Here is a 23793-nt window from a genome sequence, read left to right as displayed (position 1 = left end):
CAATCTAAGCTTAATTTTTATCAATTTTACACCTAGCTCATCCAATTCTCAAGAATGGAAACTTTCTAAAACTTTAACAGTTTATCAAATTGGTACATAGGCTAGTTAAACCAAACTTCCATGACGTCAAATCTATAAAAATTACGAGAAAATGATTAAATCTCCATACCTAATTGATAGCAGAAAGTTTTAAGGGTTTAAAAGCTTTCTTTCCCTATTTTTCTTCTTCTTTGGACGAAAATGGTGGAATGAAGAAAATAACATCTTTTCTCAACTAGCTTTATATATATATGCTAATTTGGGACTAATTAATCTAACTGAATTTGGTTTAATTATATTAATTTAACTATTACTTTAACTTAATGAACATCATCAACCACTAACCTATGACATAAAATGATTTATTTACCATTTTGGAACTTTGGCTAATTGCTATTTAGGTTCCCAAGTCTTTTGTTAATTAAAACTCTTTAGTGATTAGGCATTACAATTTAGTCCTTTAGCCTTAATTAACTATTGATTCAACAAAACTACTTGATCAATCTTTAATTATTTTGTATATTAACTCTGTAAATATATATATTTAATATTTATTAACTCATTTTACAAAAATGAGATCCCAAAATTGCAATTTTCGATAGTATTAGAGATTGAGTCATTATACGTGTTAATGACGTCATTATAAAAAATATTTAAAAAATCTAAAAATATAAAATAATATAAATTAAACATAGATAACATAAGTTTTAAAAGAACTCTCAAAATTCAAAAAGGTATTTGAAAATCAAGCCAATGGAACCGTAAAACATAAAAATTTGTGAATAGCATTAGCTTTGAAAATGCCTTGATTTTGCTTCGATTTTGTTTTGGTTCTTTAAAAAACCCCCGGTTTTGCTTTGTTTTTACAACAAGAGCCAATGGCCTTAGCTTTGAAAGCAATTTCTGCTACAATAATAGATAAGAAATAACTTTTTTCTTCATATAAGAAGAAGCTAAGCCCACCCATATGAATATCGACATCCACTCTCTTCTCGGAGCCATCGGTGCCTTGGATGATCCTAATCGATGTCTTGATTTTGTTGGCGATGTAGGGTTATGGGTTTTTAATTAGGGTTCTAGGTTTGACCCTTTTTCTTTAAAATTGTCCTTCTTGGGTTAAAATGTTTATGGGTATTGATTAGTTTATCTTTATTATAGTTTTTTATTTCCAAGTGGGGTGAGAAAGAAATTAAAATAATGGATCAAAAGGGTGTCAAAAAGTCTTCACAATTCTTCATAAACCTAAAACAACATTACAAACACCAAAAAAAATTGATGGTTTTCTCAGGTAAAAATAGTAATTTTTTAAGTTTTGATTTTGGGGTTTAAGGCTTTGAAAATTATTGGATTAGTCCTTTAAAAATTAGTTTAAATGGGAGATTGGGAAAGGGATCTTAAAATCACTAAAGGTTCAAAAATAATATTTTACTTCTACTTTAAAATGTCTTTACTAAAAAAATTGTTTTAGGAATTGATTTTTTGAAAATAAGTAAGGAAAAAAATTGTGAAAAAAAATTGTAAAAATTAAATGAAAAACCAATCAATGAAACCCAAATGGAATCATAAAAAAATTGATTTAGAATAATTGTAGAAATTTGATCTTAGAAATCATGTTTTCAATTTAATTTTTTATTTTATTAATTTATTAATTTAATGGATTTTTTAACGATTTATTAAATGATGATGTCATTAGTGACATGTGTTGCAATTGTAGAGTGACATATGTTCAAACTTAACGGTGTTACAAAAAAAAGTACCAAATGGTAGACAAAAACATTCAAGTACCAAGTTGGGACAAAAAAAAGCATAAGTAACAAATTGGGAAAATGTGTCAAATTCAAGGGCTAAATGACTATTTAAGCCTTTTATTTTTTATGTTTAATGCATTTTTTTAAAAATTTAAAAAATAAAATAATACACGGTTCAAAAAAATAAAAAAATACTTTGCTTTCATTTATATGTATCATGTTAGCTTGTTCTATATTAATATTTTCCTTATTATGTGTTTTTTTTTTGTATGTCAAGGAAAATGGTTTTTTTTTTTGGCTAGATTGAGAGTTATTTCTAGCACTTGACATATTGCTTACAATTAAGAGTCCCTGCAAAACGTGTGAGTCTTCTAACAAATGTTGCAGGCTTGGCTTTGATCACATCTTTCTCGCTAAAGCTCAAATTAGGAGGTGAGGGTGGCCCAGAAGTTCTGAAGAAGGCTCCATTCATGTACAAGTCTCCTTCTGATCTCCATACCCAATTCTTCCATTCTGATTCTGGTGCATAGTTCCTATTGGTTATCTACAGAATTGCAATGAACAAAAATAAATTAATGGTACAACTACAAATACATTTTTGATTACATCATGTGTATTGAGGTAAGAAAATTAAATAAAGCTATTTCTATTTACCTCTTTGGTATTGGGGTCATTTGGGGCAATATACCTGTTGCCTTCGCTAATAATAGTAGGATGCGTGCTTCCACCAATGGCATACATTTTCCAATGAGTGTAGTCATTGTTAACAACATGAAAGAATCCCCATCGGCATCTAGGCATTCTTTGTATCAATTCTTTTCCAAAATGGTTGAACGCAATTGTGACTTGCATGTATTGATCATTAGAATAAGTGTCACTTCCACCTAACAAGATCACCTGAAAAATATAATTTGAGAGTGTGTTACTAAAACTAGATGACAAAATGTGTAGCTCGTTGAGCATTTTAAGGTAAAGCTTACATGATCATGATGTGTGAAATGGCAATTTGAGATGGTGATGGCAGTGGAACCTTGTATTACATCAATAAGTCCATCTTGGCACTCAGACATGGAAATATGATCAAGCCAAATATTTGATGATCCAAAGATAGAAATCCCATCTCCATCACCGACTGTTCGATAACCATAGTGATCTTCAGAGTCCCTAATTAAGCCACCTCGACTTTCAATAATGTGATGAATATGAACATTATGAATGATGACATTGTGCACAAATTGAAGTGTAATTCCACATCCATGTGCTATATGAACGTTTGCTCCACGGCCATCAATGGTCTTATTGCTTTGAACAATTAGCTCCTTTGATAATTTGATGTGCATATCCTTAGCAAAAATAATCCATAATGGCTTATTCTGGATCACAGCATAACGTAAAGTTCCTGGTTTAGGGTTTAAAACATCATCATCAGAATTATCTGTCACTAAATAGTAATTTCCTTCATCTCCACCAGTAGCTTTACGACCAAAACCAAGCCCACATAGCGCCAATCTTTTGCGATTCTCAGCCCAGTTCTCCCTGCATCGCCAACACCTATCAATCGGATTAGTCACCATGCATGGACCAGTGTACTTCTTGTGTTTACCCCTCAAGTATCTTCTTGTGTCATTAGTAATAACACCCTTAAATTCTATGATTTTGTTGGAACTTCTTTTATTAAGAGCCCTACAACAAATCGTCCAAGATGATATACTTAATGTCTACTTTAACATAAAAGTGAAGAAAAATGTAGGATCATGTAAATGGTTAAGGGAATTTAATTTGGAACATTTCTCCCTCATCCACGTGAGTTATGAGAACTTGATCATTAAATTAATTATCTATGGTTATTGTAACTTATAAATATTACAGGTGATAATGTAATAGAATACAAATATAAGAAAAAAAGAAAAGAAAAAGAGAGATAAAGGAGAAAATTATAATAAGATTTACTTGTTAACTTTGTAGTTCAGGTGATTAGTAACATTTTCTGGGTTCGGTTCATAAGATGCTAGGGCAAGCTTCCAAGCTTCTTCTTCACGTTGCTTCCAAAAGTCATCAAATTCAACAATATTTGCCCATAGCCTTGGAATTGCGGTAAAAAAAGCAAAGAGAAAAACAAGCCTTAGCTTAGTTATCTCCATTGTTATTTCTCACTATGTAAAGCTTTTTTAAAGGGATATTTTTTGTAATCCAATTAGCTTGGTACGCTCTAGGTTTTTAAAACTTAAACAACACAAAATATGGTAAAACCCAAAAATAGCTAGTGCTTGAAGTTGCCAACTTTGGTTGGCTAAAGCTTTGGGTTATTTTGATGAACCATGAGTTTTTCAATTGCCTTTAAATAAACCTTTCATGAATGGTATAAATTTCCAAATAAAGCATATTGAGTTGTCTTTACAAAATTAAAAACCAAACAATTTTCCTTAAAATATCATAAATGATGTGACCCACATATCCATGCGTGAAAATCTGATGTTTGCACACTTAATTTAAATTCTCATTTGAACTAATGTTTCCAGCCAAACAACATAGCACATATGATTTTAACTATTTTTCAAATATAAAATCTAATTGTTCTCTAAACTAAACATTTTTATCTTGTTTTTATGGTAAGGGTTGCCAACAATTGAGCATAAAATTAAACCTCCTATCAATAAATTACTCCATTGTTAGTTATATTGTTTTCATTATTCCTCTCCAAACCACTTTTTATTTAAGCCTTAAATAAAAGCTTTGTGGAAGAAAAAGAACCAAAGGATTTAGTTAGTGATTGTAACTTAATTTTATGATTAAAATTCTTTAATTTGCTCTAGTTTTTCAGGACTTATGTCAACTCGAAATTTGTGTTTACATTCTAATTCAAAAATCAAAATTGTTATTGTTCTAGTCATTTCTTTTAATACAACAAATCTAAAATTTAATTTCCTAAAGGTTTGGACATATAATTTAAATTGAATAAGTAAAGCTTTAATCTAAAAAAATCCTTTATGTAAAACTTAATTGGTGAACTCATTCTATTTGGTTTTCTTATTTATATAAAATTTCATAAAATCCAATTCAAAATGAAGGAAAGGATAAAAATATATATTAATTTGATATATTGTTATGTATTTGATCACTTTTAAAATGTAATCAACTTAGTAAATGTTTTTGTTATAAGTATTCAAAATAATATTTTATTTTTTTATATATCATTTTCAAATATTTTATACAAATAATATTAACTTTACTTCGTCAAAAGTTGACAAATTATTAAAAAAGTATTATATTTGATTATTTGAACCTTTGTGACAAAAATTAAACCAAATTGAAAAAACTGAAGAGGTTAATAATAAAAGGGCCATGAGTGATAACCCTAAGGTAATGATGATTCCTGCACCTCCAATATTGGTATTGGAAGGGTGACCAAAAAAGTTAAGAGGGACAATAACGGTAAAAGTGTTGTTGGGCTGAGGGTTGAAGATGTTATGATGTTGGAAATTGAGTTCTAAGGTAAGATATCGTTTATAGATAAACTATTGGGTAAAGGGAATGCATGTGGACGAGTAATGGTAATGGGTTGAGGTTGACTCAGTCAATGGTGGAAGAGGAAGATATTAATCCCTTAAATGGAGATGTGCTCACTGAAGTAGTTGATGGCTTACCCTTGATCCAATTTTTAGAAACAGTGCATGCGTTGATACATAAGAGAATGGCCAAGACTATAGTGATCAAGCTCTTAGGTAGTCAAATAGGATTCAGTGTCCCGCTGAACAAGATTAATGCGTTATGGTTGTAAGAGGCCTATTTTGCCCGGTCCATTAGAAACCCAAAAAACAAAACAAAAAATAAAAGTCCAATATTAAACTTAACCAAAATTACAACCCAATAGACCCAAACAAAAATTTAACCCAAATACAAGCCCAAGATTACAAGGCCTAATTGGCTCAAAACCTAAAAACTATCAACTAGCAAGAAACCCTAGCTTCTCCATGTGCGCCGCAGCCTTTCATACGCCCTCCTTGGTCACCCCGCCAGCACCTCGTCCCGAGGCCTTGCACCTTTTGTAACGCCCCCTACCCGTATCCGTCGCCGGAACAGAGTACGAGGCATTACCTAGGAGTACAAAACACTTACAGATAATTTAAATATATTTTCATAACAACTTGTCTCGATTTCATACTATTTCATATTTAAGCTTTACTCACCAAAGTATTTAAAATATCATCTTTATGCAAATAGCACACATGAGGTACATAATTCCATAGTTAAGAATGAAGACATTTATCAAACATATTCCACATTCATATATCAATGTCTTACATTTCCATATATCAATAACCGTCATTTTTCTTGTTTTTCAGATAATTATGTGTAACCATTGATAAGCATGTAATTCACTGTTTCATCCTGTCAATCACAATTTCAAATGACAAATTCGTGTGAATCAGCTCAACCTCATTAGGTGTTTAAATTCTGTCACTTTGATTCACATACTCATAATTTACTAACATATCCTGTCAAACACAACCTCTGAATGATAAAATCACATAATTGAGCTCAATAATAATAATGATAACATTACTTACATTTCTTTTTCCACATGTTACATTTACGACTTACCAACTTGTCCATCCAAGGAACGGCTTACGGATTTGAGTACATCGTGATCTGAAGCCCGAAATCTAGCTGAAGCACATAAGTGCTAGACGGAAGCTCGAAGGCTAACTGAAGCACATAAGTGCTAAACGGAGCCCAGAGGCTAACTGAAGCATATAAGTGCTAAACGGAAGCCCGAAGGCTAACTGAAGCTCATCAAAGCTGAACTGAAACCCCAAAAGGGTTAACTAAAACTCATATGAGTTAACGGAAGCTCGTAAGAGCCAAACGAAAAGCAAACACGAGAATTTGCAACAAATGCTGAATCTCGGTTTACTTGGGTAATTTACCGTCAATTCATCTTTTTCACTGAAAGATTGTACTCATTTCTTGCGTTCCGTTCCTCCGAAATTCTCAGTTTAATTTCATAACTTTGGTATATAATTTACTTATTTTCAACAATTAACATGCATTAAATATTAATCACCATTCATAAAATAATATTTAAATTTAATAATATTAACAAATGGTCACTAAATTTAGTTATATAAACTCACAAGTTCGATTTTTGTATTATAGCGATAATCATAATTTCATAATAAATATTCCAAATAAAACATTATATCGTTTCTAATTCAACACTTATCGATTATAATCGGGCATGTGATCAGTTTATACACGAGTCATTCATATATTTTTGTATATTTTCCTCCTCCTCCTCTCCATCCACATCCTTAGTATAAACAACACACTTGTAGGTAACATTATCTATAATTTTCACTATCTACTTATGTGAATATTCAAGCTTTCCATCTGTGTCATAGTCACTAAATTATTTTTATCTTGAGCTACAGAACTCAAAATTAAGATCCATAAATTTTCCTAGAAACTAGATTCACATATCTTCTTACCATAAAATCTTCATAATTTTTGGTTGGGCCAATTAATACAGTTTATTCATTGAAGTCTCCCTTGTTCTGCTGTCTAACAGCTCCGACCCTTCTTCACTAAAAATTAATTAACTCCTCGTACAGGATTCGAATAATGTTTCCGTTTGTTTCTCTTGCAAATAGACTCATTCAGGATTCTAAAAATATAAATTTAAGACCCTAATTATTTTTATCCAGTTTTTTATGATTTTACAAAGTCAGAACAGGGGAACCCGAAATCATTCTGATCTTGTCTCACAAAATTTATGATATCTCATGACTTACAATTCCATTGCTTACATTATTTCTTCTATAAGAAACTAGACTCAATAATATTTAATTTCATATTTTATTCATCCTCTAATTCCATTTCTACAATTTTTGGTGATTTTTCAAAGTTAGACTACTGCTGCTGTCCAAAACAGTTTTAGTGCAAAATGTTGATTTCCATTTTGCCCCAAATTTCACAATTCATACAATTCAGTCCTTGCTCAATTAACCCCTCAATTAAGATAATTTTTTCAATTAATACTTTTCCTAAACATTATAAGTTATTTCATAACTATTGAATTTCAGAATTTCTACATAAAACTCTAACTTCAAACTCTTTTACAATTAGGTCCCAAACATTCACTTTCTATTCAATTCTTACAATAAAATCAACATATAAACAATTTAAAGCTCTAACTCCATGCCAAATCATCATATACTTCCAGCACATATGTATAGAAACTTTCAATTTCTTTCATAGAATCAAAAACTAATGACTTCAACAATAGGACCTAGTTGTAAAAGTCACAAAAACACAAAAATTTCAAGAAATAATCAAGAATTGAACTTACTTGAAGTAAAAATATGAAAAACCAGCTTAATAGAACTCTTCCATGGCGTTTTTCTGATGAGAATGCAGAAAAATAAAGAGAACTCTAGATAATTCCACTTTAGTCCTAGCTTTATTAAGTAAATTTTCTAATTTTCCAATTTTGCCCTTAATTCTCCTTATTTTCTTGCTGATTTCATGCCCTTGCCTTCCAGCCCAAATAGACTTTGGGTCTATTTTCCTTTTAAACCCTATTTCTTTTATCAATTAAGCTATTTAATTATTTCCCACAATTTTGCATTTGATACAATTTAGTCTTTTTTGTTCAATTAACTATCAGAACTTTAAAATTTCTTGATGAAACTTTAATACTAACATATTAACACTCCATAAATATTTATAAAAATATTTATGGCTCGATTTAAAATTATCGAGGTCTCGATACCTCGTTTTCGATTCTAATTATTTTAATATTTATTTTTAGTACACTGTTCACTATTTCAAATTTTTTCCTAACTTCACATTTAATTTATACTCACTAAATTAATAATATTTCCTACTCATTTGTCGGATTTAGTGATCTTGAATCACTGTTCCGACACCACTGAAAATTAAGCTGTTACACCTTTTGTCGTTTTGTACCAAAAATGGCCAAAACCCGCCTTCGTTGCCCTCGCAAACCTGCAAAATAAAGCAAAAAGAAGAACAAATGCAAAAACAGCAGCAGACGACGCAGAGCAGAAAAACAGAGACAAATGCAAACATATTTTTTCTAATATTTGTAATCGGCTATAAAGCCGAAAAGAAACATCAACGTAATTGGGGGATTTTGGAAATAAAAAAACAATAGTTTTTCAAGACCAAAACAGAGAGAAAATTTCACTAAAGTCGTCCATCATTTGAAAAAGAGTAAGTTCGCACCATTCTTTTAAAAAAAACCATACATTTAATAAAGTAAAAATCGATTCTTTTTTACCTTTGTGTGTTTCTGGCCCTTTGTTTGGAAAGATCGAAGAACTCTTGGAGTTCTGTTGAAAGATCGAAATGGATACAAGTGGAAACGAAGGGTTTCTTTGAGTATATTTCGATTTTTGAGTTTTCTTTTGGTAGATTTTGGCCCTAAATCCAGGTTTAGTTTGAAAAACAAGCAAAACGAGGCTTAAAACCTAGTTTTCATGTAGCTCTGGCCATCGCCCAAGGCGAAGCCATGGTGGAGTCTTGGCGAAACCACGGCGGAGGCTTGCCGGAGACCCGATCAGAGCTAGGTTCGGCTTGAAGGGTGAGAGAGAGAATTGAGAGGGTTTTTTTTTGCAGTTTTTTTTTAAAAGGAATGGACTGAAATGAAATTTAAAAAAAAAGGGAGGCTTATATAAGGCATCAAAACAGCGGCGTTTTGAGATGGCTTAAAATGCCCCAAAACGACGCTGTATAGGCTCTCTCAACCCGAACCCGACCTGCTTCGCAATAGGATCCGCGTGTTTCTTTATTTTTGGGATATTTACGCAACAAGTCCCTCCGTTTTCTCAGCGCATATCGATTAGGTCCTATGCTGATTTTCTTTTCTTTTAATTTGGCCTCAAACTTTGGTTTTTAATGCATTTTGGTCCTCTGACCAGCTTCGAAGCAGGGGTGCGTGAAACAACGCAGTTTGAAACTTGGGATTGTTTTCCATTTGGCTCTCGTGATTTTGCAAAAGTTTCATTTAGGCCATGATCTTCTCTTTTAAAATTTGACCCTCTAATTCTTTCTTGATTTCAATCTAATCCATGATTCTTTTACCTAAAACTGTTTTATTTTTATTTATTTCAATTTTTTATTTTTCTTTTTTCCTGTTTTACATATTAATTTTTTTAAATATATACATATATATTATCTATTTTAGTTTCTCGTTTTATAAACTATTTGTTTTTTTATTTCTTTTTTTTTGCATATTTATTTCAAGCTTTTCACATGATATTTTAAATTGTTTTTTAAAGTTATTTATTTTGAGTACTTTATATATTATTTTATTTTATGTTAAAAATATTATATATGTTCATTATTATAACTATTATTATTATTATTACTATTATTATCTCTATTTTGTTATTATTAGTGTACAACCCACTTTTGCCCGGCCCATTGTACAAAACACCAAACCCACTTAAACCCATTACATTAGCCCAATCCCTGAAAAAGGCCCTAGCCCAAATAGCCCCAAATAGACCCAACTAACCAGTTTAGGGTTTCAAAAAAGCTGAAACCCTAAATCACCTAATCCCACTGCCTCAATCACATCGCCAGTGCAAGTGGCACCTGCCTCCACCGCCGTTTGCCTGCAATATTAAAAGAAGAAAGGACAGTGTGCAAAAAAAGGGGGGATATCTTTGTAAAAAAGGGGCTATATAAGCCACAAGAGAATCGTGTGTACTTCTTCTTGATTTTTTCTTTCTTTTTTTCAGAAGATAAAAGGTGAATAACATCAAAAGGCTTCAACAAAAACTCAAACTTGCAGCAAGGAATATCAAAGACCGATTTAAAGGTCTATTTACCGTTCTTATTTTATCTTTCTTTTTTTTGCTTTTTTTCGGATTTATTGACACATATCATTTCTATTTTATTAAAACAACACACATATATTAAATAAATATATAAAATAAAAAAAGAGGAAAAAATCACCTCTAGGCGATTTTCGGCCACCGTGTACGTTGGCCGACGTGGCGAACTACATGGCGAACGGCGACTGGTCCGGTCACGAAGGTTTCCTGTAGAGAAAGGAAAGAGAGAGAGGCTCCAGCCTTTTTTTCTGAAAAGAATAAGAAAAAATGAAATTTCAAAAAAAAACTTGACTTTTAAAGGCCATTGGTACGGCAGCGTTTTGGGGTGCCCTCCCCAGACCCAAAACGATGTCGTTTTGGGGAGGGAACCCGTGACCCAACCCGCCTGGGAAGAGATCCGCGTGTTTTTTTTGCGGAAGAGCTATTTGCGCATTTAACCCTTCCGCTTTTTCATGTATCTACAATCAAGTTTTTTTACTTTAAATTCAGCCCTGGAATTTGTCCCGCTTTTCCATTTGACCCTCGGCCATGCGCTGCATTGTAAGATGGGGGGAATATTGCATTTTTAGTACTTCTAAGTTGCGCGCATGTTGCAATTTGGTTGTTTTCTTTTTAATTCTTTTGAAATTCGCCCCAAAATTCATTTTTGTTTCAATTTTCGTCCCTCTTTTACTTTTTCTCATTATTTTATCTTAATTTTAATATTATTCATACTATTATATTTTATTACTGTTGTTATTTTTATGTTTTTTTTATTTATTAGCATTTCATTATTATTATTTTTTACTTAATACTTATATATATATATATGACATGGTATTAATAGTTTTTAATATTATTGTTTTGTTAATGTGTTTGTATGTCACATATGTATTCTTTAATATATACATATACATTATACTCCATATTACGCATATATATACTAACATTATATTATATATTTTTTAATATTATATATATTATGTATATATTTTCAATATATTATGTATATATTATGTACATACTTTTAATATCTGTCATGTATTCATTTTTAATATATATGTATATATCTGTGTAATATTATTAATAGTTGTTTTTTTAACATTATCATTATTTCTAACATGTATATATTATGTAAATGTTTTAATATTATATTATGTATACCTTTTTAATATATTACGTATATATCTTTCAATATTGTATCTTTATTATTATGTATATACCCTTTTTTATATACTACGTATACATTTTTATTACGTATATATTTTAATACATATATGTATATATTTATGTATCGTTATTATTAGTTACTTTTTATATATTATTACTATTTTCAATAAATATCGTATATATTTTTTTTAATCTAGTATTACATATTCTGCATATATATGTTCCCTGTTATTTCATATTTACATTATTGCTATTATTACCATGTTTAATACCATATGTATTATTATCGTTTTATTCTATTATTTTATATTATTATTATTATTATTATTGTTAGTTATCATTGTCAGTTCTATTTTGCCATGCTTTATTTATTTTTATTTATTTACTTATGTATTCGACCATTGCATTTTCCTCATGTATTTGTTTATATTACTAAGCCTTGCTATTATTTCATCTTTTACAATTGCTCATATTATTGTTTTTGACACTGTCGCACCTATTATGTTATTATACGTATTAATACCTTAATTCGCTTTTATGTTTTACCATAAATCACGTTATATTTTTACTCAACACATTAAAATAATTCTTCCATAAAAGTAATATTTCGTATTTCGTAATTCGAAAAAATCGTGCCCTAACTTACTAGGTTTCGATTCTTCTCATTTTACCTAAATAACGGAATATTCTTTTAAATTACAATACGAGTTTAAAAAAATGCTTCTTTTCGGAGATACGAAGTGTGGTGCCCTAACTTACCGGGTATGACATTTTGTTACCCCGAAATAAGATTTTTTGCAAATAAAGGCAATGTTCGGTGTTCGGAAATTCGAGGAAACGTGCCCTAACTTACTGAGTTTCGATTTTCCTCATTCACCCTAAGTAACTGAATATCCTTTTTAAAAGAAGTTAAAATACCTTAATTTTAAATAAAAGGCAAGCTCAGTCTCAAAGTTTGAGATGTCGTGCCCTAACTTACTGGGCATGATATTTTATTACTTCGAGATGAGAGAATCCTTAACATCCGTTTTAATTTATTCAATCACTTCTTAAATTAGCATTAATACAAAGAGGGATCGTATTTTAAATCCTTTCAAGTTTTCAAATTTTCGACACTAAGACACTAATTAATCAACTAGGTACCAATTTTGGGCGTATCGATGGTGCTAACCCTTCCTCGTGCGTAACCGACTCCCGAACTCATTTTCTAATTTTCGTAGGCCAAAAATTATCGTTTTAGTAAATCTTAACCTTTATTAAAATGATTAATTTAAGGTGGTCCGATCACACCTCATCAAAAAAGGATTGGTGGCGACTCCAGTTTATCGTTTTCGTTTTTCAAAATCCAAGTATATTCCTGTTTCTCGTTTTTCAAAAAAAATGGTTACGACAATTAGTATATTACTATTGTATTACCACTATTATTATTATTATATTGTTTTCCCTTTTTTGTATTTACACATAAGTTATTATTATTATCATATTATTAAATCAATTAAATTTGCATTATTATTACTATTACTATTATATTTCTTTTATATTTATTTATCTATTCCTTTTTTACATACATTTATTTTACTTTATTTTACCATTTATTTATATCCTTTTTTATAATTTTAGAACTTTAGATCTTATTATTATATTATTATTTTTCCCTATCTTTACATTATTATTATTATTATTATTATTATTATTGTTATTATTTTTATTATTGTTGTTGTTCGTTGATGATTATCGTTATTGTTTCTATTATTATTATTATTATTATTATTATTATTATTATGTTAGTTTATTGATATCAATGTTATATATTGTATTGTATTATGTATTGTAAACACTAAATTTTTGTCCGACTAGAGTTTGTTGTTTAATTTTCAAAATTTTAAAAAAATAAAAATAAAAAGTTTTCAAAAAAATATTTACATTTTGACCCCTAAACTTTTCCTAAATTTCATTTTGATTCTTAAACTTTCTTTAAATTTCACTTAAACCCCTAAACTTTCCTTAAATTGTATTTTAACCCTAAATTTTCTAAAAATTACATTTAGCCCCAGAAGTTTTGCTGCATTTGTGATTTGGTCCTTCAGACAGATTACGTGTTTTGGGGTACCCACTTCCCAGATTTTCAGGCCACAAACATGGGTGGCTGCTCCTTCTTCACCCACTACCTACAAATAGCATAAAAACAAGCAAAATGGGAGAAATAAAAAAAACCACACAAAAAAGAAGAGGATTCTCCCATTTGAGAAAAAAGAGCAAAAAAAAATTTAGCAAAAAAAATTCCAGCAAAAAAAAAACAAAAAAGGAACATTCAGCAATCTAAGCAAGAAAAAACTCCAATATCCGGCAAGCAACCAAGGACTAACCACCATTAACACCACAACCAAGCTCCCAAACTGAAACCCACTCTAAATACCCGAGCCAATCGAATCAGCCACCCCAAAACCCAAACCTCAACTACCCGTAGCCTGATTTCATGTGGTGCATACGGTGGCTGCTGGTGACGTGCACGGTGGAAGGAGAGGGAGAATAGACAGCTTGAAGTTTGGATTTTCTTTGTTTGCTGCTGGAACTTGTTTGTTTTGGGGGGGTTTAGTATTAAAAAAAAAGAAATATTTTAGTTAATGGGTTGGTTTATGTAAGGTTTGATGGATTAAATTTAGTTTGGGTTAATTAGTGGGTTGGGTGATATGTTAAGTTAGTGGGTTGAGTTGATTGTGTTGTATCTTTTATGTAGATTTTATTTGTAATTGGGCTAAACAAAAATTGGTCTAAAAAAACTATAATAATAAAAAATATTAAATTTTAAAATGGTCGGGTCAACCTGACTTTATTTGCGGCAATCTGATCCGGTGAAGATTACCAACAAAGGCCCATTTCAACAGCCCGAGAAGAAAAGAGATTAATTTCAGTAATCCATAGCATTGGGGCTTCGGTATATTCTTACCCTTTTATTATTATTTACCTATTCCGAATTTAATATATATTTTTATAACTATATTATGTACATATATATATATTTTGTACATATCATTATTTTATATTATTGTTGTAAAAAAAATTTATGTATATATTTTTATGTACGTTTCCTAATATTTTCTTTTATTGTAGATATTATTATTATTACATATATTTATTATATGCATATATATATATATGTATTTTTATGTACATATTATTATTTTATATTATTATTACCAAATATATCATTTTTTCCTATTTTATTATTAGTACATGATTTGTTTTAATTTTTTTTTGTAAATATCGTTATTATTGTTATTCTAATATTCTAGTATTCCATGTTAATATTTTTCATTAATGATATCTTTTTTTTGTATCGTTTATCTATTTTTAATTTCTCACTTTAAGAATAGTTTTTTCTCATGTTTTAATTAATTTCAAAAATAAGGCAATGTACCGGTTTAACATTAAGCCATCGATTTCATCGCTATGTTGGGTGAAATTCATCGGCTCGTGTTAAAAATGGGAAACCCTTTCTAAAGAATCGAAAACTAAAAATTCTCATTTTTCAATTGGATCACGAGTAAATGTCAGATTGAATTTGTACTTTTGAAAATCAAGACAACACAAGTTTAATAAGATACCAATTTTGGACGTCGCGAGGGTGCTAATACCTTCCTCGTGCATAACCGACTCCCGAACCCTATTTTTTTCTCTGGCTTTAAATGTAGACCTAAACTCAGCCTTCTTTTTGTTTAAAAAATAAATTTTCTTTTGAAAAAGAGGATTTATTAGGTGTCCGATCACACCTAGGAAAAAGGATCGGTGGCGACTCCCTTTTTTAATAAAATCAAAAGTCGATTTTTAAATTTCCAATAAATCGCCTCAATTAGTGACCAAAAGAAGAAATTTTTACGTTGCTACAGCTGGCAACTCTACTGGGGATGTCAGTTTTTGAGAGTCGAGTCACTTAAACGCGTGTTATCAAAATTTTCAAAATTCCTTGTTCGAATTAATAGTTAGTCGTGATCCCAAAATTGGTTTTTTGAAGTGTTGTATATATTTTCCCAACTTGTTTTATCCGATTGTTATTCAGCTTTAAATTTTTATGGTTTTAGTTTTGGTCTAGTTTTTTAAATAAAACGTAAAGGTTTGTGAGTTTCTCCCACACACCGTGCACTTGCATTTTCCATAACATGAGCTCTCTACCCGGGCCTCGTCCGTTGAAGTGAAAGTAAACGCTATGCCTTCGTGAGTTAACTCGTCCTTCCATACAGGCTAGTGAATACTTTCGAGTTACATATGACTTATGCTTTCGTGAGTTAACTTGTCCCTCCGCATAGGCATAAGTAAATGTAACCCCTCGAATTAAACTCGTGAGCCTGTGATGGGCTATGACCGAAGCGTCGTACTAATCTTAGCAGATGACAGTACGGACAATTCGAGCACCTATCTAGAACCAAAACAGCATATAGTGAACCGTACGAGCCATTTAACTAGAGCAATGCCAAACCTTCGTCCGTTTAGTAGTCACCAAAATAAGTGCACGGGAGGAACGCCTCTTATCTTTTGTATCTTCACTTTCTATACAAGGGGACTGGGTCTGTTTAATAAATTAGATTTGGGTAGTTCGATTTGTTAAATTTTCCATGTTTTTCTGCCTATACTTAATTACTAATCAAGGTTGTTTGTCTTTGCCTTATTTTTTTTCCATCATGCATTATAGGCATTATATTAGGAAGGTGTTGACTAGAGATCGGTTGCCAAAAAACGGGTTTCTAATGGAAGAGTCAATTATACAAACAACCGAGAGGAATGCCGCGGTTTGAGACTGGTCTCTAAAGACTCAAAAAGAAAGAGGGGATAATCTAGTGGAGGGATGTATTGCCAATTTGCCTGAGCACGTAACTGTGAATGTTCGCCAGAATAACCTTGAAAATTTGGTTCGGGTTTGGAATCAGTGGGACTTGGACACTAGGGGTATCTTCACTGAAAGATATGGGGACATAGCCAACTTGATTACTGTCAATATAGACGAACGATTGATCCAAGCCATGGTCAAATTTTGGGATTCGGCCTACCAATGTTTTACTTTCAATCAGGAAGACATGACCCCGACTATAGAAGAGTATAATGCTTTGCTTCGTGTCGAAAACGTACAACCTTATAAGATATATGTGAAAGAATCTAAGCCAATGACCTTCAAGAAAAAGTTAGTGAGATTGACAGACATGACTGACGCGTGGGCCGAAAAACATATAAAGAAGAAGAATGAAACCATTTGCATTCCATGGTCTTCCCTTCAAGACTTGGTTCTGAACCATCCTGACATGTTGAAAAGGGTAAATCTATTCGCTCTGGCCATTTACGGTTTGATCATCTTCCCGAAGGTCCTTGGACACATAGAAGTTGCGGTGGTAGATTTCTTCGAAAGGTTAAAACAAAGAATTAACCCCGTCCCAACTATCCTGGCTGAAACCTTCAGATCAATAAGTAGTTGTAGGAAGAAAAGGGAAGGTCGTTTTATCGGATGCGCGCAGTTACTCAATGTTTGGATTCTGAGCCACTTTTGGAAAGTAGAGCACACACCGTTCCATATGTTTCCTAAAACATTCGCCCCGTTAAAAGCTTATCTTAAGAAAGAATGGCCGAAAAAGGTCACTGAACAACACTGGGTCTCAGTCTTTCAGAATCTTCGCGCCGATGACGTAACTTGGAGAGCCCCGTGGATACGCCCGTCAATTCTGCTATACAAGGTCGGAGATCAAGATTGGGTGCCACTACTCAGGTTCTGAGGAGGAGTTGGATATGCTCCGTTAATGGTCCAAAGGCAATTTTCTTCGCGATAATTCATACCTGCCACTGGAGGATTAGCACAGTCTGAGTTTGCTTTTGCGGGCGAGGGATATAGGAAGAGGGTTTGAGCTATCGCAAAGTCTTGGAAAAGAATTCATCTCATGGAATTAACTTTATACGCTGACACTCTCACCCAAGATTACGACATATGGAGAAAGCAACGGGTGAACAGTCAGCAAATCTCGTCAATGAACTACACCGTCCAGAATCCTTTCTCGGAGGAAATGCCATCTGAGCTAGAAATGGCAAGACAAGAATTTGAACGAGAAAAGGCCAAGATGTCTCAGGACCTTAGTGCTCTTCAAGAGGAAAACTACCAATTGAAGATCGACGTTCAGATTGAAAGATCCAGAACCGAGAAAGTGCAAAAAAAAGTTGAAGTCGCGAGAAATGACTTAAGGGACCTCCATCTGGAAAATAAAAAGTTAAGAGGCACAATAAAAAATAGTGGGCTGGGCAAGTCATCTGCAGAATGGAAAGAAGAGATAAGCAACATTAAAGGCGGGATGGAATTTTGGAAAGGAAAAAAGAGGAAGAAAAGGCTGCGCGGGCTATGATAGAATTGAGGAAGAAGAACGCCGAATATGAAGCTGTGTCTGCCGAGGTAATGACTAGTCGATCTAAACGTCAAGAACTAAAAGAAAGGATAAGAGAGTTAGAAGGTATGCTGCAAGATCGTCAACAACAGCTAGATACTCTCTTGAAGGCTTTGGAAGAAAAAGATAGTCAGTATGATAGAGACGTTCGTGCTTACGAAGAGGGCCTCCAAGAAAAAGAAATGCAACTTAGCTATTTAATCAATGAAGTTCGTGGGGTAGCCATGCACGTGGTGCAATTATCGGAAGAAGCTGAAATTCTCATTTGCCAATTCCCTCCAAGTCAAAGATCAAATATATCAGAGTTCTTAGCACGAGTAAAGAAATATGGCGATATAGCTAGGAAGTTTGTGTAATAGCTGAATCGAAAACAGCAAAATATTTTGTAATGAACTCTTTTGATGAATGGAATGCCTAAAATAGGGGCTATCTTGAAATCAACACCAACTTATTGCATTTCTTTCATGATTAACATTTATTTGACATTTATGCATTCATTCATTCATTCATTCATTCATTCATTGCATATCCCATAATCGTTCGCTAAGGTTAAAACATACAATTCGCAGTTGTAATACCACGATACTGAAACCACGTCATTCGTATAGAACGCGTCGACAAGCTAGGGCAATGGAGGCTGAATTCAATGAAAGAATTGAAAGGATGGAAAGACTTCAGAGGGAATTACAAGAGCAGTTGGCCAAGTCGCAGCAAGAGACAAGAGATTTAATGGTGAGATCTCGAGAAGAATCACTCGAAAAAGGGGACCAAATGGCCAAAATGATGGAAATGATGTCAGCTTTAGTTAAAGGAAAGGGACCCATGCAGAGCCCTGACGTCGAGGAACCTCGGTCAAGAGTTAATCACAGTCAAGATCTGCTCTATCCCCCAGGATTCACTCCGCCGCATGCCCACGCAACACAAAGAGGGTACACCCAAGGGGAACCCACAAACCTGGAGCAACGAGCGGTGCCACCTGCTCACATAGGGCAAGGAGTATTCGTATCAAACCCAGGAGCTAGTCCTGCTGATCCACTCGTTCCAGATTTGGACGATCCAGCAGAGATAGTTAGGTTGAAAATGAATGATCATGATGTTCAGGACAAATATAGGAGCTTGGAAGAAAGGCTCAAGACGATAGAAGGTACTGAAGCCTTCTCTGCATTGAGCGCCAAAGAACTCAGCTTGGTGCCCGATCTGGTTCTGCCTCCGAAGTTCAAGGTGCATGATTTTGAAAAGTACGATTGGACAAGATGTCCAAAAGCGCATCTTGTAATGTTTTGCCGAAAAATGACGGGTTACGTGAATGAAGATAAACTACTCATACATTGCTTTCAAGATAGTCTAGTAGGATCGGCTCTTCGGTGGTATAACCAGCTTAGTAGGGAAAAAATCTGATCCTAGAAGGACTTGGCATCAGCATTCTGTGAGCAATACAAGCATATATCGAATATGGTGCCAGACCGGATGACTTTGCAAATGATGGAGAAAAAACCGTTAGAAACTTTTAGACAGTATGCACAGAGATGGAGGGACGTCTCAGCCCAAGTGGAAACCCCACTAACAAAAACGGAGATAACCGTTCTCTTCATCAATACTTTGAAAGCACCATTTTATGACAAATTAGTGGGAAGTGCCACGAAGGACTTTGCGGATATTGTAATATCCGGTGAGCTTATAGAGAATGCCGTCAAGAGTGGTAGAATGGAAGGTCAAGAAAGTTCAAGAAGGGTAGCGCCCATGAAGAAGAAAGAACCAGAAGCCCATATGGTGGGAATGAGAAGCCGTTATACCCCTAATCCATATCCAAACCAACCCCGACCTCGAAATTATCCTCCTCCAAATTTCTATTATCCCCCTCAAACCCATTACTACCAAGCACCACCTCCTTCCTACCCCGTATACGCCACGAACAACCAAAAACCCGTCACCACATTCCTACAAAATACGGTACCCGCTCAAAGCCAGCCCAGAAATGAACCAAGACCAGCAAGGCTTAATTCCGAGAGACCGCAATTTACTCTCATCCCTGTCTCGTATGAGGAATTATACCCAAAACTTTTGGAGAAACAGCTAATTTCTCCCCATTACATGGCACCCCTTAAACCTCCATACCCAAAGTGGTACGATCCAAACACTAGTTGTGCATACCACGCGGGGAACCAGTGGCATTCCACGGAGAACTGCCTAGCCTTTAAGAGGAGAGTTCAAGGACTCATTGACGCGGGTATCCTACGATTCGATAATGCCAGTAAATTTTTGTCCGACTAGAGTTTGTTGTTTAATTTTTAAAATTTTAAAAAAATAAAATAAAAAATTTTCAAAAAATAAAAATTACATTTTGACCCCTAAACTTTTCCTAACTTTTATTTTGACTCTTAAACTTTCTTTAAATTTCACTTAGACCCTTAAACTTTCCTTAAATTGTATTTTAACCCTAAATTTTCTAAAAATTACATTTAGCCCCAGAAGTTTTACTGCATTTGTGATTTGGTCCTTTAGACAGATTACGTGATTTGGGGTACCCACTTTCCAGATTTTCTGGCCACAAACATGGGTGGCTGCTCCTTCTTCACCCACTACCTGCAAATAGCATAAAAACAAGTAAAATGGGAGAAATAAAAAAAACCACACAAAAAAGAGGAGGATTCTCCCATTTGAGAAAAAAGAGCAAAAAAAATTCAGCAAAAAAATTTTCCAGCAAAAAAAAAACAACAAAAAAAGAACATTCAGCAATCTAAGCAAGAAAAAACTCCAATATCCGGCAAGCAACCAAGGACTAACCACCATTAACACCACAACCAAGCTCCCAAACCGAAACCCACTCTAAATACCCGAGCCAATCGAATCAGCCACCCCAAAACCCAAACCTCAACTACCCGTAGCCTGATTTCATGTGGTGCATACGGTGGCTGCTGGTGACGCGCACGGTGGAAGGAGAGGGAGAATAGGCAGCTTGAAGTTTGGATTTTCTTTGTTTGCTGCTGGAACTTGTTTGTTTTGGGGGGGTTTAGTATTAAAAAAAAGAAATATTTTAGTTAATGGGTTGGTTTATGTAAGGTTTGATGGGTTAAATTTAGTTTGGGTTAATTAGTGGGTTGAGTGATATGTTAAGTTAGTGGGTTGGGTTGGTTGTGTTGGATTATTAAGTTAGTGGGCTGAGGTTGGTTTGTGTTGGGTTGAAGTAATTTGAATTTTGTATCTTTTATGTAGATTTTATTTGTAATTGGGCTAAACAAAAATTGGTCTAAAAAACTAGATTTTATTTGTAATTGGGCTAAACAAAAATTGGTCTAAAAAAACTACAATAATAAAAAATATTAAATTTTAAAATGGTTGGGTCAACCTGACTCTATTTGCGGCAATCTGATCCGGTGAAGATCACCAACAAAGGCTCATTTCAACAGCTCGAGAAGAAAAGAGATTAATTTCAGTAATCCATAACATTGGGGCTTCGGTATATTCTTACCCTTTTTATTATTATTTACCTATTCCGAATTTAATATATATATTTTTATAACTATATTATGTACATATATATTGTACATATCATTATTTTATATTATTGTTGTAAAAAAAAATTTATGTATATATTTTTATGTACGTTTCCTAATATTTTCTTTTATTGTAGATATTATTATTACATATATTTATTATATGCATATATATGTATTTTTATGTAAATATTATTATTTTATATTATTATTACCAAATATATCATTTTTCCTATTTTATTATTAGTACATGATTTGTTCTTTTTTTTGTAAATATCGTTATTATTGTTATTCTAATATTCTAGTATTCCATGTTAATAATTTTCATTAATGATATCTTTTTTTGTATCGTTTATCTATTTTTAATTTCTCACTTTAGGAATATTTTTTCTCATGTTTTAATTAATTTCAAAAATAAGGCAATGTACCGATTTAACATTAAGCCATCGATTTCATCGCTATGTTGGGTGAAATTCATCGGCTCGTGTTAAAAACGGGACACCCTTTCTAAAAAATCGAAAACTAAAAATTCTCATTTTTCAATTGGATCACGAGTAAATGTCAGATTGAATTTGTACTTTTGAAAATCAAGACAACACAAGTTTAATAAGATACCAATTTTGGACGTCAAGAGGGTGCTAATACCTTCCTCGTGCGTAACCGACTCCCGAACTCTATTTTTTTCTCTGGCTTTAAACGTAGACCTAAACTCGGTCTTCTTTTTGTTTAAAAAATAAATTTTCTTTTGAAAAAAAAGATTTATTAGGTGTCCGATCACACCTAGGAAAAAGGATCGGTGACGACTCCCTTTTTTAATAAAATCGAAAGTCAGTTTTTAAATTTTCAATAAATCGCCTCAATTAGTGACCAAAAGAAGAAATTTTTACGTCGCTACATGTATGTTACGTTATTATTACGTCAAATTTGTCACATTACCATTATTCGTCAAGTATAACCCCATTCATGTTTCAAATGATTTTTCTTTAAAACATAATCAATTAAATGCATATCATTTTTAAATATTTCATTTTATCTAAATTCGTACGAAATTTTTTTTGAAAATTTCCCAAAACAAGGTTGATGTTTGATGTTTGGAAATTTGAGAAATCGTACCCTAACATGTTGGGTTTCGATTTTCTATTTGTCCAAATAATCAAACATCCCTTTAAAGATTTCACTCATGTATTTAAAAATGTCAAGAAATCGTTTTTTTTTAATTTCGAGAAATCATGCCCTACGTGCTGGGTTTCGATTTACCGTTTGACCAAACAACCGAATATCCTTTTTAAAATTAAGGTGCATGAGTTTTGAAAATCCAAAGACCGGCTTACTCTCGTGGGCTTAAAGTGTTGTGTCCTAACATGTTGGATGTGACATTTTATTACTTTGGGACGGGAAGGTCTTTAACATCTGCTTCGATTTATCTAAACATCTTTGCAAAATTAACATTAATAAAAAGAGGGATCGTATTCTAAATTCTTTTCGAGTTTTTAAATTTCGACATTAAGACATTAGTTAATCAATTAGGTACCAATCTTGGGCGTTATGAGGGTGCTAATCCTTCATCGTACGTAATCGACTCCCGAACCCGTTTTCTCGAATTTCGTAGACCAAAATCGTTGTTTTAATAAAATAAAATATTTTATTAAAACAATCAAAATATTGGGTGATCCATTCACACCTAAACAAAAAGGATTGGTGGTGACTCTCTTTTTTTGTTTTCATTTTCAAAACCAAAGTCGATCCATGTTTTTTTAAAAAAAATGATTTCGACAATGGTAGCTATAAAGTTTGATTCAATTGATGGAGTTGGAAAATGACTACTATTTATTGAACTTCCAAGATGATAATGACTATTCGAAATTGATGGTCAAGGGACTTAGGATGGTTTTTACCAGTTTCTAACGGTGCAACCATGGACACCATCCTTTTCTACACTTCATGATCATCTATGTAATGTGGTTGTTTGGATTAGACTACCAGGTTTATTGAGTGCAATGTACAAGAAGAGTTTGCTCAATGCAATTGGTAGTACTATTTGTTAAGTTATTAAGACTAATTATAACATAGATAATGGAACAAGAGA

General features: G+C 32.7%; 1 protein-coding gene across 2 annotated transcripts; it reads right to left on the bottom strand.

The window, feature by feature from the left end:
- Positions 1–1870: 1870 nt before the first annotated feature.
- On the bottom strand, positions 1871–4082 carry LOC107886994 (pectate lyase). 2 transcript variants are annotated; one of them, XM_016811113.2, is made up of 4 exons: positions 3738–4082; positions 2768–3470; positions 2442–2684; positions 1871–2331 (listed from the first exon to the last, which is right to left on the bottom strand). In XM_016811113.2, the coding sequence occupies exons 1-4, from the start codon at positions 3926–3928 to the stop codon at positions 2104–2106; spliced, it is 1365 nt and encodes a 454-aa protein (XP_016666602.2). In that variant the 5' UTR covers positions 3929–4082; the 3' UTR covers positions 1871–2103. The 2 variants fall into 2 exon arrangements, with proteins under 2 accessions (XP_016666602.2, XP_040957818.1); XM_041101884.1 differs by having other exon boundaries at positions 2768–3338.
- Between the last annotated feature and the right edge of the window lie 19711 nt (positions 4083–23793).

This window comes from Gossypium hirsutum, chromosome A03 (genome assembly GCF_007990345.1).
Source record: "Gossypium hirsutum isolate 1008001.06 chromosome A03, Gossypium_hirsutum_v2.1, whole genome shotgun sequence".
NCBI lineage: Eukaryota > Viridiplantae > Streptophyta > Magnoliopsida > Malvales > Malvaceae > Gossypium > Gossypium hirsutum.
This window is presented reverse-complemented; position numbering and strand designations above follow the sequence as displayed.